Source organism: Diceros bicornis, chromosome 26 (assembly GCF_020826845.1).
Source record: "Diceros bicornis minor isolate mBicDic1 chromosome 26, mDicBic1.mat.cur, whole genome shotgun sequence".
Taxonomy (NCBI): Eukaryota; Metazoa; Chordata; class Mammalia; order Perissodactyla; family Rhinocerotidae; genus Diceros; species Diceros bicornis.
The window spans coordinates 46,137,492-46,156,147 of NC_080765.1; the positions used below are offsets into that span (position 1 = coordinate 46,137,492).

At 53.4% G+C, this 18,656-nt stretch overlaps 1 protein-coding gene across 7 annotated transcripts in view; it reads left to right on the forward strand.

Moving 5' to 3' along the window:
• ABCA3 (ATP binding cassette subfamily A member 3) overlaps positions 1-18,656 on the forward strand; it is a 49,606-nt gene extending 30,950 nt beyond the window's left edge. For 5 of the 7 annotated variants that reach the window (XM_058570281.1, XM_058570279.1, XM_058570280.1 and 2 more), the window contains 15 exons: positions 2,235-2,333; positions 3,487-3,673; positions 4,501-4,804; positions 6,975-7,248; positions 10,174-10,378; positions 10,781-11,000; positions 11,371-11,559; positions 12,764-12,936; positions 13,562-13,690; positions 13,808-14,002; positions 15,747-15,934; positions 16,407-16,577; positions 16,843-17,033; positions 17,189-17,262; positions 17,742-18,656. In XM_058570281.1, the coding sequence (XP_058426264.1) occupies positions 2,235-2,333; positions 3,487-3,673; positions 4,501-4,804; positions 6,975-7,248; positions 10,174-10,378; positions 10,781-11,000; positions 11,371-11,559; positions 12,764-12,936; positions 13,562-13,690; positions 13,808-14,002; positions 15,747-15,934; positions 16,407-16,577; positions 16,843-17,033; positions 17,189-17,262; positions 17,742-17,873 (2,731 nt within the window). In that variant the 3' untranslated portion in view covers positions 17,874-18,656. Of the gene's footprint in view, positions 1-2,234; positions 2,334-3,486; positions 3,674-4,500; positions 4,805-6,974; positions 7,249-10,173; positions 10,379-10,780; positions 11,001-11,370; positions 11,560-12,763; positions 12,937-13,561; positions 13,691-13,807; positions 14,003-15,746; positions 15,935-16,406; positions 16,578-16,842; positions 17,034-17,188; positions 17,263-17,741 lie in introns of those variants that run through there. The other 2 variants (XM_058570283.1, XM_058570285.1) reach the window with 2 other exon arrangements.

The window sequence follows — 18,656 nt, forward strand, 5'->3', positions numbered from 1 at the left end:
GGGCATCTCTCAGCTCCTGGGCCTGTGACCATCAGTGCATAGTGGATCTGCTTGCTGGGTCCAGGTTGCCAGGCCTCCCTGTGCACTGGGGCTGGGAGAAACCTAACTTGTGCCTGAGCAGAAAAGAGTCTGACTCATCAAATGGGTGCTCAGTGCATTGGTGCCATTCACATGCGGCATGTGGCTCACTCCTAACTCGGCGTTAAATGTATGCAGCAGCCCACTCAGAATTATTTGTGGAATTGTGAATTTGTGTCTCTTGTTGATCTCAGAATTTGAGTCATGGACATGTGTCTCATAAACAGAGCAGACTACCAGTAGGGAAGTAAAAACCAAGCTCTTGATTCACATTCAGAAACTTTGGGATGTAAATCTTAAAAGTACATTTAATCTTGCTGCAAGCCCGATTGAGTAATGTGGTTTCAGTAACCTCATAGTGTTCCCTGACCCAGATATACCATAGTTTATTTAACATATAGTTTGTTAGCATATGCTCATGTTTTTCCCCCCAAAATATGCTAATGAACATCCTTCTAGAAAACTCTGTCCAGATGTCCAGTGCCCCCTTAGGATAGATTCCCAAGAATGGGATAAATATTACCAGATTCCCTTCTAGAAAGGAGGTGCATTGGACTTCCCCATCAGCAGAACAGGAGAGTGTCCATTTACTCCATGGTTGCCAATTTTGAGTAAATTTTTTTTTTAATATTTGTGTATCTATCTAATGGATGAGAATGGCACACACTTGCTTAATTGCATTTTGTGTTTCTTCCATCCTGCTGGCGGGAGGTTAACATTCCCACTGCTTACTGGCCTTGAAGCATTGCTTCCTTTGGATACTGTGTTCATGTCTCTTGCTCATTTATCAGTCAGAGTGTTTTATATATTAACATCAACCATTTTTGTTGCAACTTTTTCCAATTTGTTGTTGCCTAATTTTGTGGGATGTTTTTTCCATGCAGATATTTTACATTTAATGGGTCATATCTTTTCCTTTGTGATTCCTTCTTAGAAATTGCTTCCCTACCCTGCGATAGAATGAGTATTCACCATTTCTTTTTGTTTGCTTTGTGATGTCATGTAGATGTATACTCTCAAAGAATGCCTAACAGACCAAAATACTCACAGGATGCTACGTGGGAAAAAAAAAGCAGGGAACAAAACCCAGCTTTTTTTTAATTGAGGGCACATTGGTTTATAACATATAAATTTCAGGTGTACATCATTATATTTTGACTTTTGTGTAGACTGCATCATGTTCACCACCAATAGTCTAGTTTCCATCCGTCACCACACACACAAGTACCCCGTCACCCCTTTTGCCCTCCCCCCCACCCTCTTCCCTTCTGGTAACCACCAATCTGTTCTCTGTATCTATGTGTTTGTTTGTTTATCTTCCACATATGAGTGAAATCATATGGTATTTGTCTTTCTCTTTTTGACTTATTTTGCTTAGCATAATACTCTCAAGATCCATCCATGTTGTCACAGATGGCAAGATTTCGTGTATTTTTATGGCTGAGTAGTATTTCATTATATATATATATATATATATATATATATATATATATATATATATATACACACACCACATCATTATGCATTCATCCGTTGATGGGCACTTGGATTACTTCTACATCTTGGCTATTGTGAATAATGCTGTAGTGAATATAGGGATGTGGATATCTTGTCAAATTAGTGTTTTCCTGTTCTTTGGATAAATACCCAGAAGTGGAATAGCTGGATCATATGGTAGTTCTATTTTTAATTTTTTGAGGAACCTCCATACTGTTTTCCATAGTGGCTGCACCAAACCAAATAACCTGACCAAAAAATGGGCAGAGGATCTGAACAGACATTTTTTCCAAAGAAGACATACGGATGGCCAATAGGCACATGAAAAGATGTTCAACATCACTAATTATTAGGGAAATGCAAATCAAAACTACAATGAGATATCACTTCATGCTGTTCAGAATGCTATTATTAAAAAGACAAGAAATAACAAATGTTGGAGAGGATGTGGAGAAAAGGGACCCCACATACACTGCTGGTGGGAATGTAAATTGGTGCAGCCACTATGGAAAACTTTCTTTTTATTTTTTTTGAAATGGCATTTCGAGGAGCTAACCTTCCTCTGCCCCTCCCCCACTGTACACGGAGGTGATTATTTAGGAACAAATTATCTAGAAAGTAACTGAGAAGTGACTCATCGTTCTGGGTCTTTTTTTCAGGTTTGAAAGTCTTTTTGCTAAACTGGAAAAGAAGCAGAAGGAGCTGGGCATCGCGAGCTTTGGGGCCTCTGTCACTACCATGGAGGAGGTCTTCCTTCGGTCAGTAAACGTGTTTCTGTCAGTCTAGGACTTGGCCATGTGGATGATTTTTTTAAAGTGTAATGATAAAGCAGTCCCCTTGATTATCATCTCGAACAGCCATCTAAGGGTGGACACACAGCCTGGCGTGGGAGAGGGCAGTAGGTCGGCTATCAGAGCGCCCAGTTCAAATCAGGACTCCTAGTGCCACTTGGACAAACTCAGCGAGGTGCTTGACATGCACAGCAGTTCAGAAAGCAGACAGCAGCTGTGCTCAGTTCACCGGAAACTTCAGCTCCCTGTTGGGAACGTGTGCGTGCTTCCCCTGGGGTCTCACGCATCATACTGTGCCACAGCAGCAACAGGCTTGCTGAGCTCCTCTCAGGTTTAGATAATAATCCCTCAGTGTGCCTCCGGCTGTAATGAAGATGTGGCTATGCTGTGAAATGTAGCATTCAGACCCTCAGAACTGCAGGGTGAGCTCGAGACAATGATCGCATTTATCAAACATTTCTTGAAGGCTTATTTGGCAGATATGGTGCTAAGAACTAGAAACACAAAAATAAATGTGAGATAGATATTTTCCCTTAAGGATCCTGCGGCCTAGAGGAGGCAGCAGAACCAGGGAATGTAGATACGGTGCGGCATGAGTCAGGTGGCTCCCAGGCTGCAGTGCGGCCCCAGCACGGCCCAGGACCTGTCCACCCTCCACAAACTCATCCCAGTCATGCCCATTCCGGGGTTGTCCCTCCTGGGCTCAGCTTGGCAATTAGTACCCCAACCCACGGCTTCCTGCACTGGCTGTGAGGAGTCCTCCTGGTGCTGCTATCATGCCCCAAGCCCTCTTCTGCCCCCCTGGAAAGCCCTGGTTACAAATACTGACTTTGGTCAGTCTCCCCCTGTGACCGGGGGTTCTCATGGGCAGTGGCCCTGTCTGGTTGTCTCTCTCTCCTGGACTTGGCTCAGCTGCAATAGCTGATGTTCCAGAGGTATTTATTGATGAATGAATGAATGAAGGAAGGAAGGAACCAGCTGATGAAGCCGATGGCATCCGACTGTAGTGCCTCTGACAGTTGCTCTCTTCCCACCTCTACCACCCTTCTCCGTGGAAGCATAGCTGAGCTCCCTCCCTGAGGAGCTGAGTTAGGACCAGGCCTCGTATGTCTTGGCACAGGGTTGGTAAGCTGGTAGACACCAGCATGGACATCCAGGCCATCCAGCTCCCTGCCCTGCAGTACCAGCACGAGAGGCGGGCGAGCGACTGGGCAGTGGACAGCCACCTGTGCGGGACGATGGACCCGACTGATGGCATTGGCACCCTCATCGAGGAGGAGTGCGCCACCATCAAGCTCAACACTGGGGTGAGCACTTGGGGCCGGCCTGCCAGCGTGGGAGGATTGGGAGACCCCTGAACTCCACGTGTTAGGGTCCACAAGGGCTTCGGGAGGGTCAGTGCCCCGGGAAGAGGGCAGATTACAGCTCCTGCTCCCATGGGTTGGCAGGGAGAAGGAAAACCCAGAGCATTTTAATTGACCAATTGTAATTTCTTAATGTTCTAATTTGGCCACTTACGAATAAGAGCAAATGTTTGCTTATGATGCTATCAGTGCTCTGTGTACCAGGAGCTTGCTGTGTGCCTGGCACTTGACGAGGTAGAGAGCAGCACTGGTCCCATTTTACAGACAGGAACCTGAGGCCTGGGCCAAGGTCAAATGGCCAGTGCACGGTGGGGTCTGGTCCCTGTCAGCCTGACCCCAGAGCCCTGCGCTCCCCACACTTAGAGGACAATGAAGGGGTAAGGTTGGAGAATATGGGCAACGGGGAGTGGGGTTGTCCATCTGCTCCTGTGTGAGCATGGCCAGGGTCCTCCTACCAGGAGCAGGGGGAAGGGAGAGGCTCCCCTGTGGGATCGCAGCTCGTGCCCTAACGTCCTGCGAAGACAAAACAGTGCCTGCCCTGCCCATGGCTGTTGTGAGACCCTGAGCCCATATCACGACCTGCAGGGACAGTTACATGTGTGTCCTCCATGTCATTGACCAAGTCCTGCAAGAGGTCTTGGGGCCCCAGGGCACAAATGTCAGCTGAAGGCCCCCAGGCTCATGTGGGGACCACGCCTACTTCTGGTGGGCGGGGGTCAGGTGCTGGCTTCTGAGTGGCAGCCGTCACACCCTGGTCCCTTCTGCCACAGCTCGCCCTCCACTGCCAACAGTTCTGGGCCATGTTCCTGAAGAAGGCCACGTACAGCTGGCGGGAGTGGAAGATGGTAGCGGCTCAGGTCCTGGTCCCTCTGACGTGCATCACCCTGGCCCTCCTGGCCATCAACTACTCCTCCGAGATCTTCGATGATCCCATCCTGAAGCTGACCTTGGATGAGTATGGCAGAACCGTCGTGCCCTTCTCAGTTCCCAGTACCTCTCGGCTGGATCAGCAGCTGTCAGAGCATTTGAAAGACATGCTGCAGGCCCAGGGCCAGGAGCCTCGCGAGGTGCTCGGTAAGGGGCGTCCCTTAGGGGCTTGGGGCCTGAGTTGTGCTGTCAGAGGCCAGCTTCTAGACCTCGGCACTGTGGATATTTGGGGCCGTTAGTTCTTTGCTGTCCTGTGCACTGTGGGATGTTTAGCAGCATCCCTGGCGTTGCCCCCGCTCCATAATGACAACCAAAAATGCTTCCAGACTTTGCCAGGTGTCCCCTGGGGGAGAAACTTGTTGCACTGAGTCAGAGAAAGACACAAGGCCCCATCTCTGGGGCTAAACTGTGTCCACACAGTCATTTACTGAAATTGTATATTTTAGGACCATTCATAAATGAAATGCGAAACTTTGATGATATTTACGTTACCTTTTCTCTGTTTACTAGGCTGGTCATAATACGCCTTGATGTGACAAGGTGTTCCCTTCCAGCATCCTAAAACCAAAAGTGTCTCGCAACTCTGGCGGTGGCAGTTGGACACTGCCCTGGGTTTAGAGCAGGCATCGTGCTCTGGTTAAAGGGAACGTGCTTGAAGATTTTCTCATTTTCTTGTTCCCCTCCCACTTCCTGGCCAGCAACCTTTAGATTCAGCACACTGAATGGTTGCAAAATCCTGGCAGGAATTGGGTTCTTCTTTAGGAGACAGTTGAAGGTATTGTCAGCCTAGAACGGGCTGGCACTGTGGTGGGCACTGCGGCTGGGCAGGAGCCCCTGCAGCCAGAGTCCCTGCTCAGCCCTGCCAGCCAGTATGACCCAGATTATCCCTACTGAGACAGTGGCAAACACCTTGTTTGTCACCTCCGTCTGTCCCCCAGCCTGTTTCCTGGCTGTCCCCAAGCCTGGCGCAAAGATTGCGAGGCTCTCACGATGCAGGGTGGCATTGGGGGATTCAGGACGCTGCTGCAGACGCCCCAGCCTGAGTCCGTCTGGACAGCCAAATTGCCTGCTCCCTTGTTGAGTGGGACCTTTTCGGTTCTGACCCCCTCACTGTGTAGTTTTGTTATGCTGTAGTTAAGGGCATCTGACCTTTTTCCTTATGAATGGTAGCTACAACCGGCCTTGATGGAAGCCTTTGTAACTATCAGTGTTAAGATTCACTGACGTGTCCCTGTCCCCTCACTGACCCTTGGGTTCTGCAGTGTAGGTGTCATCTCTGTCCCTGTGTTACAGCTGAGTGAGGGGCAAGGCCAGAGCAGTGAGGGTGTGTGCAGGATGCGTGTGTGCTGCTGGCTCTGTGCAGCCGCTCAAGCAGCTGTGGACCGGGCAGTGTGCGTACATGATCTAGTGGAACTGAACTTAATGTGCCTAAGGTCACTCGGCGAGCGTAGGGCGGACCCCAGCGCCCCTCATCAGAACCCACATTCTCTCCACACCACAGCGAGGAGCGAAGTGAGAGGCAGCGGGACTGTGCTGGGTGCAGGCAGGATTGGGATTTCCGTTGTTGCCCTTGGGTTGCAGAACGTCAGGCGTCTGGGCTGCCCAGACCTGAATGCCCAGAGAATTTAAGACCTCAAGTGAGAGTTTGCTGGAGTTCATCCTTGTGACAAGAGAACAGCTCCCAGGGTCTTGCTCCCTCAGGCCACTCTTTTTACAAACTGTTCTTTCCCAATTATAAAAGGGTACTTATTCATTCTATAAAAATTGGAAAAACAGAAAACTAGGGGGGAAAGTCCTGTGTAATCACACCCCTTGGAGGTAGCCCTTAAGCCTACTCACCTGGTTGTGAGGGCTGGTCCAAGCCCACTTGGAGCCACTCCCCTCCCTGCACCTGACTGGCACTTCAGGGAGGGGGGTTTGCCCAACCAGGCTGCTCCCCGATTTCAACAGCTCTGCCTTCTAGAGCCTCACCTTCTCCTGAGCTGGCCTCCTCCCTGCCACATTGACCTTGGTCTGAGTCCAGCCCCTGTATCTCCGTGGCTCCCTTGAGTGTCGGGAGGTGTTTGTGCGACAGAAGGAAGAGCTTGCTCTGCCTGCTCGGCCTCCCATGGCTGCAGGAGGGTGCCCCCTCACCAAGGCCTCAGGTCCTGCTGCTCCCAGGACGTGTCCATGGCCCAAGGACAGTGTCTGTGTTGTGGAAGGTGGTGTGCCCTTCCCACAGTTCCTCTAGGCCTTTAGAGCTCCCCAGATCGCAGGCCTTGGGTGTGGGCCACGGGGCCGGTCATGTGCGCTGCTGACTCTGCCATTGACCCCCCAGGTGACCTGGAGGAGTTCCTGATTTTCAGGGCCTCGGTGGAGGGAGGTGGCTTTAACGAGCGGTGCCTGGTGGCTGCATCCTTCAGAGATGTCGGCGAGCGGACCGTGGTCACTGCCCTGTTCAACAACCAGGCCTACCACTCCCCGGCCACCGCGCTGGCCGTTGTGGACAACCTCCTGTTCAAGCTGCTGTGTGGCCCTGGGGCCTCCATCATGGTCTCCAACTACCCCCAGCCCCGGAGCACCCTGCAGGCTGCCAAGGACCAGTTCAATGAGTATGTGCACAGCCCTACCACGCCCCCACCCCTCCCACACCCCGCCAGGACCCTGCTTCTGCCTGTCAGGTCAGGGCCCTGCCCCCACCCATCAGGACCCTGACCCAGGATCCCACCCCCATCAGGTCAGGACCTCTGTCATCAGGACTGACCATCTCTGGCATTGCCACTGCCACCAAGGGCCACATAGGTGGATAAAGCATAGTTTCTACCCTCAGATAGCTTCTGGTTCTTCACCAGGGAACCCCATATCTTCCCCAGCCTTCCATACTCACCCTTTCCTTGGATAGCAGAGAGGGTAGTGATACCCCATCCCACATACACTGTGGTCCCCGCAGGAGACTCCTGAGGATTTGGAGAGTGGCAGTCCCCAGGGGGTCCCAGCACACGCTCATGCCCCGGACAGCACCCAGCTGTGTGTGTGAGCGAGAACAGCAGAATGCAGCGAGGTCAGGTGTCACTGCCACTTGGTGGCCTTGAATCAGGGAGCCCATTGGGCATCTCTCTCCTCAGGCCTTTTCATGCCATCATGTGCATAGGACTCTCCCTCATCCTGGTCACAGAGCCCCCAAAACTCTGTGGAAGTTTTTGGAACCCAAACAAATCAGTTAATTTCAGAACAATGACTCCACTTGAGGGCAGTTAATTAATAGGGAGTGGTTTCATCTTCAACTCCTGTTCTAGAGTGTGCCCTGGGCCTTACAATGTCTTCTTCCCCTTCTGCTACCTCCTATCCCTACCCCAAAAGCAGAGACACAGGCGCAGTCATCTGCCTCCTTGCTACACTAGGAACAGATGAGTACAAAGATAAATACTTGCCATGGAGCAGACTGCAGGGCCTTGAAATGATGCACAAAGTGCTGGGGAGGGGCCTACCCTCCTACTGAGACGTAAGGGAGGGATGGGCTCCTGAGGCCTTTACACCTGGGCACGGTCACCAGCAGCCACAGGTGGGGGGCTGTGCTGGGAACATCGAGAAGTGGCATCTGCGTCCTGGTGGGCTCTGGACTAGGAAACCCAAAGGTCAGGCTGAGGAGGCCGGGCTTAGTATGGTGACAGTGCACCAGGCAGCCGGACTTTGTGTTTTGTTTTAACACCTTTAGGAGATAGAATTCACCTACCGGATAATTCACCTGTTTGTAGTAAACAATTGAATAGTTGTTAGGATATTCAGAGTCGTGGAGCCGTCACCACAATATAATTTTTTTAAATATAATTGACATCTAACATTATATTAGTTTCAAGTGTACAACATAATGATTTGATATATACATGTATTGGGAAATGACCACCACAGTAAGTCTAGTTAACATCTGTCAGCATACATAGATACAAAATTTTTTTATCTTGTGATGAGAACCTCTAAGATTTACTGTCTTAGCAATTTCAAATATACAATAGAGTATTATAAACTATAGTCACCATGCTGTACATCACATCCCCAGGACTTATTTATCTTATAACTGGGTACCTATCAACCCCCTTCACCCATTTTGCACCCCCCCCACCTCTGGGAACCACCAATCTATTTTCCATATCCATGAGTTCAGTTTTGGTTTTTTTTTTTTTCAGATTCCACATATAAGTGAAGTCATACAGTATTTGTCTTTGTCTGTCTGATGTATTTCACTTAGCATAATACCCTCAAGGTCTGTTCATTTGTTGTGACAAATGGCAAGCTTTCCTTCTTTTTCTTTTTTATGGCTGAGTAATATTCCATATATACCACATTTTCTTGATCCATTCATCCATTGATGTTTCCATAGCTTGGCTATTGTAAATAATGCTACTGTGAACATGGGGGTGCATATACTTTTTGAGTTAGTGTTTTCATTTCCTTTAGATAAATACCCAGAAGTGGAATTGCTTGATCTCATGGTAGCTCTATTTTTAGCTTTTTGAGGAACCTCCACACTATGTTTTCCATAGTGGCTTCACCAATTTACAGTCCCACCAACAGTGCCCAAGTGTTCCCTTTTCTCCACATCCTCACCAACACTTAGTATTTCTCGTCTTTTTGATCACAGCCATTCTAACAGGTGTGAGGTGATAACTCGTGGTTTTTATTTGCATTTCCCTGATGATTAGTGATATTGAGCACCTTTTCATGTACCTGTTCGACCACAATATAATTTCATTGAACATTTCATCACCCCTGAAAGAAACCCTGTGACCACCCGCAGTCACTCTCCGTTCCTCTCCTCCATCTCTAAGCAGCCACTAGTATACTTTCTGTCTCTGGATTTACCTGTTTTGGACATTTCACATAAACAGAATCATATCATATGTGGCCTTTTGTGACTGGCTTCTTCCACTTTCAAGGTTCATCCACATTGTAGCATGTGTCAGTAGTTCATTCCCTTTTTTTGTCCAAATAATATCCAGTTGTCCCAGCACCATTTGTTGAAACTGTCAGGAAGTATTTAAGCCACAGAATAATGCTATCAAAGCCAATTTTGGGCAGCTGTTGCTGGCAGCCGAACGTAGAAGGCAGGGTGCACTTGATGAGGGGAATGAGCCACTGCAGTGGCACAGGTGCCCAACAGTGGGGGTCTGACTAGGGCAGTACAGAGAGAACCAGGCGGAGGGTCTCAGGAGATGTGGGAAAGGCAGATGGACAGGTGGTACCATCATCTGTGTGTCTTTAGGGAGTAGGGGAACAGGAGACAAATTGAAGGAGACTGGGTGAGTGGCTCTGCCATCACTGGGGACAGGAAGTGCAGAGGAAGGGCTCTTCTCTGGGGGATGGGATTTTCCCAGTGCTGAGACCCCCACCGCTCTGGCATTCTCTCTTAACCCCGTTTAGCAGTTGGGCCACCACATCGCATGCTTTGGACAGTAATTACGGAGGGCCCGATCTCCCCTCCTGCCCGGACATGCTATGCTCTGTCCCTGACCTGCTCTGTTGCCCCCCCAACCCCGCAGGGGCCGGAAGGGATTTGACATCGCCCTCAACTTGCTCTTCGCCATGGCTTTCTTGGCCAGCACATTTTCCATCCTGGTGGTCAGTGAGAGGGCCGTCCAGGCCAAGCACGTCCAGTTTGTGAGCGGAGTCCACGTGGCTACTTTCTGGCTCTCCGCTCTGCTGTGGGACCTCATGTCCTTCCTCGTCCCCAGTCTGCTGCTGCTGGTGAGGGCTGCATGGTGCCAAGGCCCTTCCTCGCATGTCCGGGGGGCTTGCCTAGGGTCCTCAGCGCAGACCACAGCCAGCCCGGGGTCCACTCTAGCAGCTCAGCCCCAGTTCCATGAGGACAGTTGGGAATGACCTGGCAACCCCCTGCGCCACCCCATCTGTCTCCTCTGGTAGATAGAGCCCTGGATGCCCTGGTGACAGCTCTGTCACCAAAGGGGAGGAGGGGAAATTTGTCGGGGAAGATCCCAGGACCGAAAACCACCGCAGGAGATGGATGCGGCCTGTGGGCTGATGGGCTGATGGATGGGCCTATGGTGTGCTTCTTGCCTGGCTGACCCCTAATCCTCATTGTATTGCTCTGTGGGCCCAACGAGTTGCCCTGTCTCTGTGCTGTTGCAGGTGGTGTTCAAGGCCTTTGACGTGCACGCCTTCACGTGGGATGGCCACGTGGCTGACACTCTGCTGCTGCTGCTGCTCTACGGCTGGGCCATCATCCCCCTCATGTACCTGATGAACTTCTTTTTTTCGGGGGCGGCCACTGCCTACACAAGGCTGACCATATTCAACATCCTGTCAGGCATTGCCACCTTCCTCATGGTCACCATCATGCGCATCCCAGGTGAGAGCCTAGAGACCGCCCTCCTCTTCCCCAACATCCTGAGCACCCATGGAGCCACTTTGCTCTGATGGGGGGAGGTGCCAGCATGGGCACGGGGCCAGGCCACGCTCTGGCCCCTCTGCCCAAGGTGGCCCTGCTCAGCCAGCTGCATGGAGTCTGCGTGTCCCCTCCTGCAGAACCTCCCCTTTGCAGCTTCAACAGAGCAGGTGGGGCTGCCCCCCAGGAAGTGCTGTCCCAGGAAGCCCTGGTGCCTGATCTGTGGGGGATGCCCAGCTGGGTGCCCAGCTCACATGCACTGTATAGGGAATACCGGGAACCTGCCTTCCCTGATTTGAGCTGTCCTTGGGGGCTGGTGTGGTATGTCTTCCAGCGCTGATTGGTCTGTGCCTCCTCCCCCCAGCGGTAAAGTTAGAAGAACTTGCCAGAACCCTGGACCGCGTGTTCCTCGTGCTGCCCAACCACTGTCTGGGGATGGCAGTCAGCAGCTTCTATGAGAACTATGAGACGAGGAGGTACTGCACCTCCTCCGAGGTTGCAGCCCACTACTGCAAGAAATACAGTGAGTGTCCTGGGCCTTCTCTCGGACAGCTCCTTCTTCTCAGCTCTCCCCCTGGGGACTGGCCAGAGCATCCCCAGGACCCTCGTTACTGCAAAGGGGCTCCTCTAGGGAGGCTCAGGGCCCAAGGTGTAACTGAGCAGGTCCCTGTTCCCAGCACTGAGACAAACCAGGTTTAAGCAGCAGAAGCGTCTTCAGGACGTGGTACTCACCCCCTGGAATGGTGTGCGCTCCCCCTTCCTGCCTGGCTGACCCCTAATCCTCTGTGAGGTCGGCCCAGGCCCCACCCACCTGGGCTGGGCACCCCTCACTGTCTTCACAGCTCTCAGACACACAGGGAAGTCCCCACTTCCTTGACCAGCTCCCACCTGATCCCACTCACGCCCACTACCCCTTCCAGCTTGCAGTGGCTCCTGGCATTCCCTGGCTTGTGGAGTGGCATCACTCCAGTCTCCATCTCTGTCTTTACGTGGCCTTTTCTTCCGTGTGCCTCTGTATTTCATACCTCCCTCTGCCTTTCTCTTGTAAGGACATTTGTCATTGGATTTAGGGCCCACCCTAAATCTAGGATCTTATCTCGAGACCCTTAACTAATTACATCTGCAAAGACCCTATTTCTAAGTAAGGTCATTCATAGGTTTCTGGGGTTAAGAGGTGGTCATATCTTTCTGGGGGCCACCATTCAGCCCACCACATGCCCTTTCTGTGCCAGGTAGTCAACCTGTCACCTCTGTGAGGCCTGTGTGTCCCCCAGGCAAGCTCAGTCTCTGCTCTGTTCCTGCCGTTTCCTTACCTCATAGGACCTACTCAGGGTTGCTTGGCTGCGTGCCTGTCCTCTCTCTAAACCCTGACCACCTGAGGGGGGTACATCTTACCCATCTTTACATCTCAGTGCAGTCCGTGACGCAAGGAAGCCAGTGTGTGAGTGAGTGAGTGAAGGCGTGATTCGGTCACTTATCATAGGTGCCCCTCGAAAGGCAAAACCACCCTAAAATGTGGGAAGTGCTTGGGGCTCCCGTGTGGCAGTGACAAACATGGGTCACACTCTTGGAAGACGAATGGACCCCGTGCCTTCACAGCCTCCATCAAGAGGGCTGGGGTGCAGGTGCCAGGTGGGCCTAGAGAGAGGGGCTTGGGCTGGGACCCTGGGGGAGGAGGAGAGGCACTCGGGGGCACGGGGTGCAGTGCCCTCTCCCTGCCTACACAGACATCCAGTACCAGGAGAACTTCTACGCGTGGAGCGCCCCAGGGGTCGGCAGGTTCGTGACCTCCATGGCCGCCTCAGGGTTTGCCTACCTCACCCTCCTATTCCTCATTGAGACCGACCTGCTGTGGAGGCTGAAGACCTGCGTCTGTGCCTTCCGGAGGAGGCGGGCGCTGGTGAGTGGCTCTCCCACCACAGTCCAGCTTCCTCAGCCCCATACGCAGGGAGGGCCCGTCACCTGGCCATGGCCAGGGTGCATGGCCACCCAGCGCTCCCAGCCTAGGAGGGGGTCGCAGTCCTCACATCGTCAGGGGCTCTCGAGTCCCAAGACCCTGAAACTGTGGAGTTGGGGAGCCTGGAACCTTGGGTTCCTCGGTTTCAGCAGAGGCAGTATGGGCCGGAGCCCTCGTATTTGTCACATATATCCCGTCCCACAAACACACAAAACCTGCTGAGACCACATTGGATATACAGATTAACCCTGGGCAAATGGGCTTCTCTGGGCAAATGGGCTTCTCTAAAATATTAAGACATCTCTAAGAAGGAGTTTCTCTTCTCATATTAAAATCTGCCACACCCCTCAGAGGAGTCTCTGCTCCCCCCTTGTTCCTCAGGCAGTTTTTGTCTCTTTGAAACGATGCAAATTTCAGCCCTGCAGGCTACCTGCTCTTGTAGTAAAAGGTCTGCATCAGCACACATGGGACTGAGCTGGGGGGAACGGTCTGAGAGACCTGTTTCTCGCACGGAAAAGGACCCCTTGGGCTGGAGTTCACTCATGTGATCTTTTTGCGCAACAATTAGATGGAAGTGTATACCCGGATGTCAGTGCTTCCTGAAGACCAGGACGTGGTGGACGAGAGGAACCGAATCCTGGCCCCTAGCCTGGACTCCCTGCTGGACACACCTCTGATTATCAAGGAGCTCTCCAAAGTAAGGTGCACCCTCCCTCCACCAGGCCTCCTGGGGTCTGCCCCCACCGTTTGGAAGCTGCCTCCTTGCCATCTCCAGGCCTCCCCATTGCTGTGTTTTCTCCTGGGTACCTCACAGGTGTACGAGCAGCGGGCACCCCTCCTCGCCGTGGACAAGATCTCCCTCGCGGTCCGGAAAGGGGAGTGCTTCGGCTTGCTGGGTTTCAACGGAGCTGGGAAAACCACAACTTTCAAAATGCTGACTGGGGAGGAGACCATCACTTCTGGGGATGCCTTTGTCGGGGGCTACAGCATCAGCTCTGACATTGGGAAGGTGGGTGCCAACAGGGAGGCGGCAAGAGAGGGCACCCTGGAGGCAGCGATAGGCTTGTCTCTGGCTACAGTTCATAGACAGCTGGTCGAGGCAGTGACCAGGGGCCAGAGCTAAGCAAGTGATGGAGAGGAGAGAGAGGACAGGAAGATAAGGGCCCCCTCGGCCAGGAGGGCCCAGGCCTGCCTAGTGGCTGAGACTGGGCCCCTCCCAGAGAAGCCACGTCTCTGGGCCACGGGGTGTGGCACTGACAGCACTGTCCCACTGAAAAGAAAAGAACCGGCTCTCTCCAGTCTGTGCGTGTAGATTCACAGTAATGGTGCCCTGGGCTGTTCAGACCAGGCATCCTGCTGAGAACCAGAAGCTGGATAAAATGTCAGTGACAAACCACATCGGTAGGAGCATCGAAGAGCCTGCAGCATGGAGAGGAACGCCTGCCGAAATCTGTGAGCCCTGAGAGGCTCCACTGGAGCTGCCGCTGCACAGAGGGTGCACTGTGTTCCGGGCAACTCGGGCATGGGTTTAGGGGCCTTGTTGAGCAAAGGGAGGGCCCCGCGGTGGCGGTGTAATGGGAGACTTGCCCCACGTGGGGCTGACCCCCACAGGGCTAGCCCACAGGGTAAGGATGAAACAGGCTGCCTTCCCAACCCCCCCCCACCCTGGGAATTGCATGGAAGGTTCCCCATGTGCTGAGCAGAGTAGGGAAAAGGAAAGGAGATGAGCCTGTTCCTGTGAGTGACAGCATCTCCTGAAGTCTCCTGAACTGGCAGCTGGGGCTTCTAGTCTGCTGTGCCCCAGACCGCAGCACACACCCTCTCTGGAGAAAGGCCTTCATCCCAGGCCTTGAAGAACCCCCTCAAGTGTTTCAAGGCCTATGAGCTGTGCACAACTAAAAGCAAAGGGGACAGGTCCCCTGACCACAACCTGCAGACACAGGGGCCCTACAGGAGAAACAAGCCTACTGCTGTAGATTTGCAATCACCAGACCCAGATTATAAAACAACTGTGTTTACAAAAGTAAGCAAGATCGAAAATATATGCAGGAAAGAGAAAACTATAAATGTCATCTAGAAATGGAGAAGAGGATAAGAAGTCCTAAGTGCACTTCATCTGAGCTCCAACAGGAAAGGAGGGAGTCGGGGAAGGTAGTGACTGACCAGGCAGTGGTGAAGAATGTTCCCAAACCGATTAATCAGATTCTGGAAGCCTAAGAACCCCAAAGAGGGTAAAGAAAAAGAAACCCTGTCTCTGGAATCCACAGAACCCAGGCTCCTCACCTGTCCCCGCCAACTGCTGAAGGTAGTTGGAGAGATGGCCATGCAGCATCCTGGCTCTGCTGGACGTGGCCACTTGCTCAAAGCCCCAGCTGCCATGCCGTCTGACCAGGCGATGCCCCACCCAACGAGAAGAAAGAAAAGACCTAGCGCACATTAGATGTTATATGTCTGATGCATGAATGAGGGGCGGTTCATCAGCAGATATTCACATGGTGATAATCACTTTGAATAATCAACAAAGTCTTGCACCAGCCTGCCCCTACACTGCCCATAGTGGATTAGGCTCTGGCCATCTCTGACCCCTCAGTATGGGGCAGCATGAGAGCCCATGGCCTCCCTGAGCCAGCCAAGCTCCTCCTGTGTCTGGCCTGTGCACCAGCTGATGGACCACCCTGGACAGGACTTGCTGGGAGAAACCTGGAGGAGCTTCCCTCTGACCTGCTGCCTCCCCGGCTGTGTTCCAACCCCAGGTGCGGCAGCGGATCGGCTACTGCCCCCAGTTTGATGCCCTGCTGGACCACATGACGGGCCGGGAGACGCTGGTCATGTACGCCCGGCTCCGGGGCATCCCTGAGCGCCACATCAGTGCCTGCGTGGAGAACACGCTTCGGGGCCTGCTTCTGGAGCCACACGCCAACAAGCTGGTCAGGACATACAGGTGGCCTGCGCCCAGCCCCTCCCCTGCCTGGTGATACAGTGACCCCCGGATTTACCCAGGGTGGAGTCGGTCTCGCTTACCATAGACCTAGGGGCAGCCACATGGATCGGGGGCCAGAGCTCCTGCACGTTCTTCTAGGATCAAATGGGGATTTGGTAGCATGACCCAGGCAGCACTAGGTGAGAGGGGCTGCCCTGCTGGTTCCTGGCACCTGGAGGCAAGGCCAGCCACGGGTGATGAGGGCCCCTGTCAGGCCCCTGGAGGTGTAGACAGATGGTTTTACTGCTCTACTTGGAGGCGTGGACCAATGCACTGGGCGTGGCTTTCTCTGGGACCTCCAACTCAGTGAGGTTCCCAGGCACGCTCACCTCATTCCTCATCACCTGGGGCGCTCTGCGATCACTGGACCCCATCCTCTGCTGGGGATGCTAATTATTAGCCTTGCCTCTCCCCGCGCCCCTTCTCTCCCTAGTGGTGGCAACAAGCGGAAGCTGAGCACCGGCATTGCCCTGCTTGGAGAGCCTGCAGTCATCTTCCTGGACGAGCCATCCACTGGCATGGACCCCGTGGCCCGGCGCCTGCTCTGGGACACTGTGGCGAGGGCCCGAGAGTCCGGCAAGGCCATTGTCATCACCTCCCATAGGTAGAGCTGGGGTCTCTGTGGGTCAGTGGAAGAGCTGGGATGAGGGCTGTGGGAGGAGTGGGCTGGGAGAGGTTGGGTGGACAGAAGACCTGTCAGCAGCTGTGAGGAGAGTCCCCAGGCTCTGCCATGTGGGCCACACTCAGCATGGGAATCAGGAACAGCCTGATCTAGATGTCAGCACCTTCCCATCTGCACGAGGCTTTGAATGGAGGGCAGGCATCAGCATCCCCCAGCCCTGTGTCAGGCCTCCACCCCCTTTCCCCAGCATGGAGGAATGTGAGGCCCTGTGCACCCGGCTGGCCATCATGGCACAGGGTCAGTTCAAGTGCCTGGGCAGCCCGCAGCACCTCAAGAGCAAGTTTGGCAGCGGCTATGCCCTGCAGGCCAAAGTCCGAAGCAACGGGCAGCAGAAGGCGTTGCAGGAGTTCAAGGCATTCGTGGACCTGACCTTCCCAGGTGTGTGACACTGCGCAGAGGGCATCTCTGCCTCACCCCTGCAAGTCCCACATCCCCGTCCCCTGGGACGAGGGCCAAGATTCTGTAGGCCCAGGCCACCCTCCCCTGGCCCTCTGGCCCAGCCTTCATAGGGACACAGTCTCTCCTTTGTGCAGGCAGCATCCTGGAAGATGAGCACCGAGGGATGGTCCATTATCACCTGCCTGGTGATAACCTCAGCTGGGCCAAGGTGAGCACACGCCCCACCGGGCCTCAGCTGGGGCTGGGGAAGGTCCCTTCAGTGGTCACTCCTGTGGTAATTCCAGGCTCTTTCTGAGGAGGAGCCACTTGCAGTTTCCTGTCTAACACTCACTCTAATATCTGCTGGGTTTTGGGTTTTATCCTCAAAATATTTGAGTTGGGAAAAATTTCGTGGAAAAAAGGAAACAGGCCCAGAAAAGAAACACAAGTTGCCCAAGGTCATACTCTGAGCTGGGAAGAGTCAGGAGGAAGCCTGGCCCCCATGCCTGCTGTCCCTGCCCAGCCTCCCCCTCCCCCGGGAGCGTGCTCACTCCTTGGGGCCGACTCCCTGCGGGTCCTCCAGGGACCAGGCAGGGGTAGGGGTAGGATCTTTAGGGGCTTTACCACCCCTGATGGCCAGAGGACTCCCAGACCAGCCAAGGAGCCAGGCCCTGGGCTTGTTAACAGTGGCTTTTCTGCTTCCCAAAGGTGTTTGGTATTCTGGAAAAGGCCAAGGAGAAGTATGGAGTGGACGACTACTCCGTGAGCCAGATCTCTCTGGAGCAAGTCTTTCTGAGCTTCGCCCACCTGCAGCCACCTGCCGAGGACGAGGGGCCGTGAGGAGCTGGCAGGGCCAGTGGGTGCACAGGTGGGCATCCTCATCCTCCGAGTTCATCTTAATCTGCACCCTTATTCCTAATCACTATTTTCTATGATGGATATGAGAATCAAGGCACAGTATGAACCAGGTGTATTGGTGCCCTCATGCCGGGAATCAGCATGCCAACCTCCATGTCTAAGGCAGTCACTGCAGCCCACTCTCTGGAACTCGAGATCCCAACCAAGAGTGGGTCGGGCAGTCTGTGTGGCAAGACTCCGCGTCTTTGGGCAGAGAGCCATCTAGGTAAAGGCCGCAGCTGACCCTGGGATTGACTTTCCCTAAGTGCTCGCGAGGAGAGCACCCAGTGACATCTCCGTGTTCGCATGTGGCATGGAGGTTCCCTAGAGGGTGAAACAGGAAGCCAGCAGGACAGTCGGCATCTGGGCTCACCAGGCTGCCCAGGATGGATAGAAAGGTCGCCTGTCACCATCCATGAGGGAGAACTGGCCATGATTTGGCACTGAGGTCTTGGCTTCCTGTGCAGTCGGGGGCGTCCTGGGAGTCCCTGCTCCTGAGTGTGGACAGTACATCAGGCAGAGCTGACCCTGTGCCCAGCGTCATCCCAACAGCATCTTCCGGAGTTGGGTGGAGAGGGGAAGGAAGGCAGTCAACACTGACCTCTTGAGGAGACACTAGCCGGGGGGCCGGTCAGAGACCCCTGTAGGGCTGAGCGGCCATCCGTGGAGGATGCACCTAACAGGTGGTGACTTTGTCCAGAAAATAAAGGCTGAGAGGGAATATGA